The 12,580-nt window shown below is 28.4% G+C and overlaps 1 protein-coding gene across 1 annotated transcript; it reads left to right on the top strand.

Annotated features, from left to right (window-relative positions):
* Positions 1-3,865: 3,865 nt before the first annotated feature.
* LOC145844807 (UDP-GlcNAc:betaGal beta-1,3-N-acetylglucosaminyltransferase 7-like) lies at positions 3,866-4,735 on the top strand. The gene has a single exon (XM_082952228.1). It carries the CDS (start codon positions 3,866-3,868, stop codon positions 4,733-4,735), a length of 870 nt encoding a protein of 289 aa, XP_082808354.1.
* Positions 4,736-12,580: the final 7,845 nt, after the last annotated feature.

The following is a 12,580-nucleotide window of genomic DNA, read 5'->3' as shown; positions in this document are numbered from 1 at the left end:
TCATGTTATTACTTAATACACGATGTTTCTTGTTGGTGAAAAAAATTAAATAACAAAGTTTTTACTTTCTTTTCGGCAGAAAAGATAACCTTATCGTATAAAATTTATGATGGTCTTTTGGGGTTTTATTGCTATAAAGGTTTGTCATACAAAATGAGTAAAAAATAATTTTTTGATGGTTTTAAAACCTAAGTTCTAATTACAAAACCGCTTTTTAAATTACATAAAGTTAAAAAGAATCTTAAATCATAATTAAATAAAATACTGCGTTTTTAAAACTAACTACGTTAAATATAAAAAATTTAAACTGGCGTTACATAACTAAGAACCTTCAGTCCTTTATTACTTTATTTTTTTCAATATAAAAACTACAGTAATATTCACCAGAGTTTAGGATTCAAACACAGCACAAACGTGTAAGCTCAACCAAACTGCTTACGATCTGTATTGTATAGAAAAAAAATTTCGCGGGCCGAATTTGTTTAAAGTAATTGTTGCAATCATTTAAAAAACAATACTTTAACCAAGAACATAAGTCATGCAATAATGAACTAATAGTAATTAGTAGTTATTGAAACTAAAACTATTTAATTTATATAGTAAAAATATCAGTAAAATCTAGTAACTTTCCACAAAAACGATAGAAAAAAACAGATAAACAATTTTTTTATAATAACTATCTAATCTAAATTAACTACTAATTTCTTCATTTTTCTATTTGTAATATAAATTAGTTTTATATCCCTACGTCTCCTCCCTAACAGATTATTAATTTACTTTTATTAATTTTGTGTGTCCTGTTTAAGTAGCTCAGGTTTTGATGCCTGAGTCCAACAAAAACAATACGCAATAAAAAGTACAATAGTATATATTGATCATGATTTTTATTATTTACTAGCTTTTGAGTTATGTATTTGTTTAAATTGGTATAAAATATCAACACAAAACAGATGAATACACACAAAATCTTGTTTATTTGCTTTAGATAACTTACTTAAAATACTAAGTTTACTACAAGTAATCTGAATTTTTAGACATCATTACCGAAGATAATGACAGTAAAGGTAATGTGTGCATACAAAAGTCGGCAAACTTCTGCTCGCAAAAAACAATACTCGCTACGCGATGCACTTTTTAGCTAACAAAACTCCTTTTCAAACAATTCAAAAATATTTTGCAGTGAAAACTTACAATTAGGCTATTATTTGTATGTTTTATTTTTGCTTTTTTAATCTCTTTTCGGTTTATAAAGTATTTTTAATGGTCTGTCGACTGCGTAATCAAGGAGCTTCTGATTTAGTAACAGCTGACTTCTGTTTAATTTAAATTCTAAATTAGTAGATTTTTTTGTTTTATTTGTTATATGTTTCTGTAAACGGTTTAAAAGTAGTTGTTTAGATTTGGAATCTTTTGTAAAACGGGTTAGAAATAGGACATCAAAACATAAAAACATATCGTAGCTAATTTTCTAAAACTACGTAGATCATCAACATTAACTTCCTAAAAAATACTTTTGCAATAAATCTTTCTGACTAGAAAAATTACCCTACCCTACTAGAAATATCTATACTAGAAGTGCAGTCTAACATTAATAACTCAGAAAACTTTAATATATCAGGATCTTGATTGAAGATAAAATATCTAGTATAGGGGTTGGCAGCCTTTTATAAGTCACGGGCCTTCTTTCTTGAGAAAAGTTGCTCGCGGGCTGCTGTTATTTGAAAATACCATAATTATTATTATTTAAATAAAGTTATAAACAGTGTGATAAAAAATAAATGTTAGAGCACTAGCAATAAGTAATAACAAAATTAAAAGACTAAATGAAAGTCTTTACCAATTAAATTGTTTTTTAGTTGTTTCAAAAAAGTTAGTATGTTTTGAATTGCAAAGTACCCTGCAGGCTGCATATTTTAACTTTAACTATTTTTTAAGGACCGCATTCGACCCGCGAGCTGCATTTTCCTGACTCCTGAGCTAATATTTATTCAGTACTTAAAGATTTTAGTAGATACTAAATATTGGTTAAAAAATTTTAACTAAAAACCCTTAGATAAGCTAGTAAATAATAATTTTTGATTAAAACTTAAATTATTTAGCTTTAAGAAATCTAACTTGAACATTAAAATTTAAAACGTTAAGATAAAAAATATTGGCTTTAGTATAAGTTTTATTAAAGTGTCTAGAATAATATAAAATATTTTAAGTCAAACTCCAATTCAAAGAACACGTGAAAATGTCTCTAAATTTGCGTCGTAATTGAAATAGCATGTTCAGTTTTTGTAAACTGTAAAAATTAGAATTAAAAAAATAGATAATATATCTAATGAGAAAATTTCATCTTAAAAAACGCGGAAGAATCTGTTTTAGAATAACTAAATTTTTAGTTGTTATATATCAACAATAAAAACAAATTCCTTCACATAACTTTATTGTTTAGGAGTGAATAAGTGTAGTTTAAATCTAATAAGTTTGAAATTTGAAGTAGAACTGTTCAAAGTAGTGCATAAGCTTAATTTATTTAATAGCAAAAAAGTTTCTATTGAAAATTTTATGCAAATTAGTTAAGAGCTTCCTTTTACATACGGGTTATCAAGCCTGTTAGTTTCATAACTACACGATTTTAAACAGAAGTTGATTAAAAAAAAAACGTTCAAACTTTTATGAATAGAAAACGTGTTTTGCTGTATTTTTTTGCATAAAAGATTAAAACTTCCTTTAAGTAAAACCGGTTTTTTCTACTACTTATTTATTAAAAAAATGTTGCAAATGTTTACTTCAGTTTTTAAAGACATGTTTTGTTATTAAGTTATTATTTTTGTTATAAAGTCTTATTAAGTAAAATTAAACTAACAGTTAAGAATTTAATTCGAATTCTAAGTTAAAATTGCACATAAGTTAAAGTTAGTTCAAAATGGTTAAAGTTATGTTTTCAGATAACTTGTTAAAAGTTACTTTAATTTAAAACACAACTATACTCTACAAAATTTTAAAGGTCATATTTTGATTAAAACATTACTTATTCAAAACTGTCGATAAAAAATCTTTAATCTGTAAACAAACTTAAAAAGTAAGTACCTAAAACAAGTTAACTTATATTAAAAATATTTTAAGTTTTTATGGTTTGCCCAAAACAATATAAAAGTTGTTGATATTTAGATTTATTAAAATATGCTAATAAATCAAAGAATTCATAAAAAATTGTCTTAAAATTAATTTGTTTACAAAAAAAGTTTTTCTAAGTTTAACTTTCTTGCTGTTGATATATATAACAAAGTCAATGTTGTTTAACATATGTGGGAAACATTGTTTAAATTGTATTATCTTGTTTATAAATATAAATAAGTCTTAGTTTCCAATACTTTATGAGCAAATAGCAGTTTTATTCGGAATTAATCAAAAAGAACTATACGATTTCATTTTACAAATATATTTATATTTATGATATATCAATGTTTTGCTAAAAACTTATTACTAACAAGTTTTTACAAAAATTTTAAAATTTTAATTATATATTGTTGAGCTACAATAGAACCATTAGTTATTAAAAACTTAAAGCTGCACTAAAAACTTTTGACTGATGCCTACAACGTTTTAGCAAGAAACTAGTGTTTAAGTGTAGATATGTTCAGTATTTCAAAAGTATTAAAGCAAGTCTTGAACGTTAAGACACTTTTGCTTTTTGCGACATTATCTTGGGTACTGTGTATCATAGTTTTCAGACACAGGAACAACATAAACGTGAAAAGTATAAAAAGTAAGCATTTTTCTAAACAAAAGCTGTTTTTTAACTAGTTAGAATTTTAAATATAAGCGTTTGTTTTCAGACACTTCTCGGTTTCCTTACATTAGGGGAATGTACAAAATGAACGAGCACCTCAAACTTCCGCCGCACAGCTCACCGAAATCGTCTTCCCTGAGGTTCTATTCGCAAAACAGAGATTACAATTTGATTCAAGCGCCCGCGGAAAAGTGCTCGGGTAAAATTTTTCTTCTGTTGGCGGTAAGGTCAGCTTGCGAGTTCGAAGAGAGAAGGTCCCTGATAAGATCTACTTGGGGGAGCGAAAAATGGGCGAAAAGTCGTTTGAACGTTGAAACAAGGCTTATTTTTTTGCTGGGTGATTGCGATGACAAGAGAGTTTTGAAAGAGGGAAAACACCACGACGACATCATCCAATGGGATTTCAAGGACGAGCTGAGAAATTTGACGTTGAAGGACCTGCTTTTCTTTCAGTGGGTCACCAGGGAGTGTCGTGACATCATTTGGGTATACAAAGGCGACGATGATGTGTTCGTTCACACCCCGAACATGGTCAGGTATCTGAAAGAGGGGAGTTTCCCGGGGAACTTTGCGGTGGGTCATGTGATGCTAAATTCCCCGAGAATAACCCGACCCCAGAGCAGGTACCACGTCCCCGGTCACCTCTACCCGCGGAAATTCTACCCGCCCTACGTGTCTGGCGGATGCAACGTTATGGGGGGTTCCCTCGTGGTGAAACTTCTCACTGCCAGCCTGACGACGAGAATATACCCGATGGACGACGCTTTCATCGGCAGTTTGATGATCAAAGTGGGGGTTTCTCCCGACAACGACGAAAGGTTTAAGGTGTACAAAGGTCAAAAGTGCAAAATGTCACGTGACTTTGCTTGCCATCGCGTCCGATTTGGTGGGAAAAGCGAAGTGATGAGAATTTTGGATGGAGAAAACAGTAATAAAGTTTACCTTCTCACCTGAAAACAAACAATTATATAAACATTCATTAAACTGTCATGATTTATACAAACGACATTAAAGTTTTTATTTTTTATTTTATAAAAAAATTATTTTAGAAAGTTTTCGTGCTTAAAACTTTTTAGTTAATTTGTTATCTTTTTATCTTATGATAAAAAAAATTAGGTGTTTTTTATGTTAGAAGAATTTCTTAAAGTATATTTTACAAATGATTCCTCAAAGCGTTGTTAATTTACAATCTGTAGAGAAAAGATTTCTAGAAATGGACTTTTAAACTTTTTATATATTGAATGCCATTAAGTTTTAGTCACACTTAAAATTTTATGTTGCTGTAAAAACTATTGATAGTATAAGTATAAAAAGCTTTATAGTTTTAAATAAAATTGTAACTTGTAATAAAACCTTTTTTTTTTGAATATGGATATACTTTTAAAATTTATAACTGTTGATATGCAAAATTTATCTTGTATAGAATAGCTCAAGGTTAATAACCTATTTTAATTTTACAGTAAACTACTTAAGCTATTTTAAAATACAATCACATGACTATGGTCATTTTGTTATTATTATTATTATTGTTGTAAGTTTATTGTCCATATGATGGACCTAGGCATCAAAACCTAGGTCACTGAAACAAAAACACACATAACGAAATTTAAAAAAGAAATTTTAACACAAAAATTTCATTTAGTTTAAAACAAGAACAAAAACATATTTCAATATAATATATATAAGATTTATATATTAGCATAAAACGCAAAATTCTAAACCACAAACTTATGATTATTTATTACTACTCATTGATGTAGAACGATCAATATGAAAAATAAAAACCTAAAGCCCTAAGCACATTAACAATAGACTGGCCAAATAAATAATTATCAAACAATAAAAAAGGATTTATCATTAACAGAGGAAAGGCGCTTCTTTTAAAATTGAACTATGGACTAAGCTAAATTTCAAAATTAAATCAACAGTTAATTTTATTACTTATTAATTTCACTAACAAATATTTTATTTAAATAAAACTTTATTTAACTTTAATCGAAATTCTTCAACTTTTTTGCAAGAAACTAATTCACTTGGAAGTTTGTTCCATATTTCAACAGACCGATAAAAAAAGTATATAAACTTAAACATTTTATAAATGCTCCGAACAAAAATAATAGTATGTACTTGTATAAAAATATTTTTTTATCTTCCAACTTTTTGTTATACACCAGATAATGTTAAAACAAAGTTAACACAGAAATTGGGTTTTTAAAGATCTGTTTTTGAATAAACATTCAACTATTTTCAGACTTTAAACAATGAACGGTTTGTATTCGGAGTTGTCGCAGATATTTTATCCGGACGAGCGTAGTTTGAATGAGGTCGCTTTCTCCTCCATGATAACTTCCGTCATCGTCTTCGCCTCTGTCGTCTTCTTTCTGCGACACATTTTCAAAACCCTTGTCGTCTCCAAGCTCGCCAAACTTCTCCGCGTTCAAGATCGCAGAAAGCTTCCAGAGGAAAACCCTCAACTTGAAAAAAACTACAAAAACTAGAGTTGGAGTCCGGATCAGGGCGGATAGATAAACAAGTCAACGGGCCTGCAAGTTCTATTTCAGTTCCAAAAGCCCCTTTGGTGAAAAAACATGACATCTTAAAAGATTAAAGTGTCACTGAGTCGACAAGTGTAATTACTTAAAGTTCAAAACCCTTCTTGTTCAAAGATAACAAACTACATGATAAAAAAGCCAATGGGTCTGCAAGTTCTACTGCAAACGGCTTGTATCCGCAGTAAAAAAAAGATACAGCTCAGTTGTCTCTTGCAAATTCGACAAATGAGCGGTTGAAAACACAATTACCATAAACCTTCACGCCTTAAGTTCTCAATTGTCGTCTAACTGTCACAACTTCAACTCAGAAAAACTCTTCCGACAGCCAGGCATTCAGACCTGGCAGGAACAACGTTTTAAATGATCAAGTAACAAAGTGTTTAAAAGTTATGGAAGTATTGATCACTTTTCACAATATAAATTCTGGAAGAGATACTAAGAAAAGCGTCGATAATCTCAGTGTTAGCCTCAAAAATGTTGAGGTTAAGATGAGGATTATGCATTTGTTTCTCTCCAGCTTATTTTGCTTGTTGGTGTTTTGAAAATTGTGTTTTAAAATTACTAACTGTGTTACTTGTCGGTCTGACGGTATAAAAGTATCGTTTTTTCAACAATTTTCTGTGGTTTAGTTCTACTAGTTGCTTAATTTTCTTTAGAACGATTTTTTAAATGATTAAGTAGGTTATAAGTTGTTGTGTTTTTGAAATTATTACTAGATTTGATTTCGTTTGGGCAATAAAACTATAAGTTTAGTATTCATGCTTTGTTATATTCGGTTTACTAATAAAACTAATGAATCAGATGATAATTTTATCATAAAACAGATAAGTTTTTTAAGCCTTCAATATTTTTTTTCATTTTGTGGTAGAAAAACATCAGACTTACTCTTCCCTCTACAACGATAAACATTTTTTTTAAGGTCAAGCAAGTAATTTGTCATCACCTGTAATTCTACTTCCCCTCTAAATTTAACATTAAACTAACCAAAAAATTTAAATAAAAAACTATCTATTTTACTGAAAAAAATTCCCCTGGTGACATTAAGCAAACACTCACAAGGTTGAAATCTCAATACCAAAAACCACAAAGTGTGGGAGATCATGAAGCTAAAATCCCCAAGTAAGTATCCACCGACGCTACAACAAAAAATACATCATCAATTTAATCATGTGACCACTGCCACCAGTTTGAACTCAGAATCAGATGTTGCAAACTCAATAAACCAGCATCTAATCTAAATTATTACATTCTAAAAAAAAAACTAGAACAAAGACATACTGTAAGTAGTTTATAAGAAATGATAAGTCTTCATTAGTAGACGACTTGAGCAAATTTAAATTCACCCTTAGTTTATCAAGTAACTATTTTAACTATGGTATTCTTCAGTACTATTCATTTTATAAATTGTGTAACAAACTCTAACTTAGTAAAAATTTTTGATATATACAGTAGTTACGAGTAAATTTTAGCGATAGGTTACATAGGAAACGCAGAGTAAATGTGTTAATGTAGATATTAGATAACTACCTCACATTATTGAAAGGAATTGTTATACTAAAACAAACCTATTGCAATTATTAAGTGTTGTAATAATGTTTACGATTTAAATTAGATATTATCAACTGAAATTTTTTCTCATTAAGATTTTTAGCGATGTTTTAAAAACTGTCCAGTCCGATTAAGGTTATTATACTAAATAAATCTTAATGTAGACCATAAAATTGTAGCAGTCATTTCTTTTTTACTATTTATCAAGACTAGCCAAATCATTTTATTAATCTAATTATGTGCGTAGCTTTGGATCTTAACTAAAGATAATATCTTTCCAAATCGTAGATACCAGAAAGTTTTTATTTTAGAATCAGCTGTTAAAATTTTTAGTTTATATAAAAATATGTTTTTAAAAATTTTGTTTGTTAGTTCCAGTAGTTGTTCCTCATTCTTGTTCAAAAACCCAAAACTAAGCAGCGATGGAAGCCAATCAAAATATTCGTCGGAGACGTTAAAAAGCCGCTCACGATTAAGCCAACATATCAATCCTTTTGCACGACTTTCAAGCAGCAGGGTTGGTTTCAAAGTAAACTGCATGCAGATACAACGCGCCTGTTCAACGTTATTTCATTTCTACTACGATCATTGCAGCTTTGTTTGTTAATGTGTTTCCAAAGATTTCAAGCATGTTTATATGCAAAAAAAAAGTGAGGCATAAAACCGATTTTTGCGTTGGTAATACAAAACTCGAGCATTTAAAGTTGTCGATTAAATGAATAAGTAAGACTTGATACCGCTTAAAAAAATTATGTATTTTATTCAAATGACAGTAAAAACATGAAATAAGTTTAGTTTACAGTAGTTAAATGTAAATTACCTAAAAACTAGTTTGTTATTTCATCTTAAATCCAAGATTAACTTTTGTAAATTTGATTTATGTTTCTCTTAGTTTTTTCTATTTTAAATAATTTTATTTAAACTATAGTTATGCAACACAGAAGCAATGCTTCAAATGTTATTTTGTACAATCAACATGCAAAACTACTTCTATTCTTGATCAGCAAAAAATGTCCTCACATGATTTTTTACATATCAAGAAAGCTTTCAATAAGAAAATTTAACAACTATGTAATTCAGGGATCGGCAGGCTGGAGGTACTTGCGGGCTAAATTTCAGATTTGAAACATCTTCATGGGCTGCAGTATAACTTTTAATCATTCATTTTGTTTATTTAGTTCTAATCAGTCTGGGTTCTAAGTTTGCATATACGGCTTATTATTAAAATGTAAAATAGTGATTTTTGTCTTAGTGAACTTACTATATGACTAATAAGTTAATATATTTATGCTTAGGAACTATAATTAATTAATTATTAACCTAGTACTGCAACAAACGACCTTTAAAGCAGTTTTACGCCACTTTTTTTTTCAACTGTCCATATCGATCTCTTTTTAATAATTCTTTTTATAACTTGAATATAATCCTTTTTTACTTAATGTTCAACTTTCAATGTTTTCATTAGTTCATCAGTTTTCTTATAAAGGCACAATCTAAGTAGGATATAAAACACTATTTCATTAAAAATCTATATCCTCCTACAAAATCAGCTTAAAACATAACTTTTAGTGTGCCAGATAAACATGGTCACGATCTAAAAGAATTAACTTTTGCAGGCCGCATCCTATCTAAAATAAAAATATGCTCGCGGGCCACAGTTGGTCCGCGGGCCATGTATTGCCGACCCCGATCTAGTAGGTAAAAATTAAAAATATAGTTGCTTAGTTTTCACGCAACAAAGTAATTTCGATAGAACAATAAACAGAAAACACTAGCTTCATCCTGATCAGAACCCAAAACATCCCGATAAGTTACCAACCGTTAATCATAAAACTTAAAAAATTTTCTTCAACTAGCCAACTAAAACTTATTTTGTTGAACTTTTAGTCAAGTAGCTAAATATTAGTATACAGGAGTAATTTCAGAACTGTTAGTGTTACTTAATGTTATTTAAGTCGTTACAAGAGACAAGCAAATATAATGTTTCAGAATTTAGAAATCTGATCAAGTCTATAAAAAATTAACAAATCTAAAACGCTAGTTGTCACAGAGCAACGTAGTGCTTATCAAAACAGTTAAGAAAGCAAAACAATATATTAGTTCAAGTAGTCTGCTTGTAGTAAGTTAATAAAAATATTTTGTTCACATACAAAAAAAAGTTTTACATGGTTCTAAATATACTGCTACCTGTCAGTGAAAATTTAATATAAAAAGTGAAAATTATTCTTAAAATATTAAATTAAAAAAAGTTATTGTGCATATAAAATAATTAAAACTTTATCTTACAAAGTAGTGCACTGTGTGATTCGCAAATTTGTGAAAATATAAAAGCATAAATAGCATTGTTATACATAAAAACTAAAATATTTAAAAAGTAGACACTTCGGTTGTAAAAATTATTTGTATCATAGTAAAAACAATTAACCACTTAAACAATAATTGTTATTAAAATGAGTAAATCGAGTCATGGTTAATATTGATGCAAAATTAAAAAATCTAACTATTAGTGTAAAGTATATATCAGATAAAGATAGAGACTTATTTGATAATGTAACAATTATTATAGTTTTGTGAATATGAGTCTACAACTTAAACATTCAGAATTTTAACAAAATGTAATTTAAAATTAAGTTAAAAATTCATTGATAGTAATAAAATTAGTAAATTTAGTCTAAAAATTTATTAAATATAGTTAAATGTACAATATCAAAAATTAATTTTATAAATTTTCATTTGCTTATTCATGTTAAAAACATTTCTTATCGTTTAATAGACTTGTCAGCTTGTAAAACTGCGTTACTTACTTTTTGACTTGTTAAAATAACTATGCTGCAAATCGTTAAGGTTCATTTCATTAAGAAGGTGCTGATGTGACTCATTGTTCTTTTTCAGTTTAATTTTCAACAATCTTATTTCTTCATTTTTTGCTTCTATCTCAGCGTGCTGGTCTCTCAACATCTGCTTGGCTTCCATGCATTTTTCATGCATCAGTTTGATCTGCAAGGAATTTCTTAAAAGTTTGTCTTCATTCTGCTTGAGGTTGTCACTGTAGTCCCTTCTTTCCTTTTGAATGAGCTGGTAGAACTTTTCCTTCTCAGATGTCACAAAGGCAACTCTTTCATTCAAGCTCTTCACTTGCTGCTGTGTTGCTTTATGGTCAATTTGTTCTTGCTTCAGTTCATTTTGCAACTGTTCAAACTGGGATTTCGGGACGTACTGCTCTTTTTGATTTTTCAACCTGTAGGTGTTTATTTTTTTGAAGACTTTTTGCTGCAGTTCAAAAATGTCTCTTGTCGCATTGTTGACTTCCAGGTAGGAAGTGTACTTGTTTTCATCTGAAGAAACTTCTGACATGCTATTAGTGTTAGTTTCTAAAATAAAAGAAAACGTTTTATTTTAAATCATATGCAGCAGTAAAATCAAAACAATACTAGCTTAAAAATTAAACCAAACATGACAACACAGCCTAAACCAAAGGATCTAGAAGTATAAAGGGCATAAGGAGGTCCATTTTGTTTTTCAAAAAATGATTTTATTTCTCAGACTTTATTTGAGCTATCAGAAATTTTTAACCGCTTAAAAATTCAAAGTAGCTTTTGAGATACAAGCAATCAAAGTTGGTGTACTCAAAAGGTTCCTAGTGGAAGGCATAACTAAAAAGGTGACACAAGACTATTTCACTAAAAATCTATCTTCTTCTTTGTTTTTTAACCAATATTCTTCAAATTTTCACAGAAAGTTTATTACTAGTATTCAAATCAATTGAATGCAGGAATTATTTTAATTTGAAAATTAAAAGTTCTATTAAAATAAAACCACCTTTTTTTTAAATCTAAAATTTGATTTTTTTTATATTTTAAAAGTTGTAACATTCAAAAAAGTCTTTTAAACTATATAAGGAATGTTTCCCGAAAATTTGAGGTCTCTAGATCAAACAATCAATGAGAAGATAGATTTTTAGTGTTTGTTTTTATTTCAGAGAAAATTTACAATAAACAAATTGCGGTCCATATACTGCTTGTATAGGATTTTTTTATAAAAAACATTTATGTCTCAAATACTAATTAATATTTTCATATTCCGTTAAAACTGACTTATAGTTTATTATTATAACTTTTATAAAAGAACCAATGCTAAGTTTAGTAAAAAAAATATTGGACCCCTCCTATGCCTTTAACAAATATTCATGGCTATAAAATTAATAACTATTTAACATTTAACTTGGTTAACTAATAGTTAGAAACATTGATTACACAGTCAACATTATTTATTTCTATGCAAAAAGAAAATTCAACACTTTTCTTATTATTATACAGGGTGGCTACACACTTCTTATAAATTTATTAAAATATCTTTACTTTTAAATTAAGAAAAATAAATACATATTTAATCAAATTAAATATATTTATAACTTTTTACATGCTAATTATATTGAGTGGTAGTAGTATTAGTTATAGTTACTAATGTACAAACAACAAAACTTTGGTTTACTTAAACACACTAAAAATAATCAAATCTTAATAACAGTGAAATCTTAAAACTAAATAAATCTTTATAAAAAGCTAGTTTATAATGTTTTTATTTTTAATTTCTACAGGAAAATTTTTGAAATTAAAAAGCTATAAAACATTTAAAAATATAAAAATAATAAAAACAAACTTGGAACAATTTAAGGGGGTTAAGTTAAATAACCTTATAA

This window comes from Thalia democratica, chromosome 9, assembly GCF_965202585.1.
Source record: "Thalia democratica chromosome 9, ktThaDemo2.hap1.1, whole genome shotgun sequence".
NCBI classification, from domain to species: Eukaryota; Metazoa; Chordata; class Thaliacea; order Salpida; family Salpidae; genus Thalia; species Thalia democratica.
The sequence above is the reverse complement of the archived record's forward strand: the minus strand, read 5'-3'. Positions and strand labels throughout refer to the sequence as shown.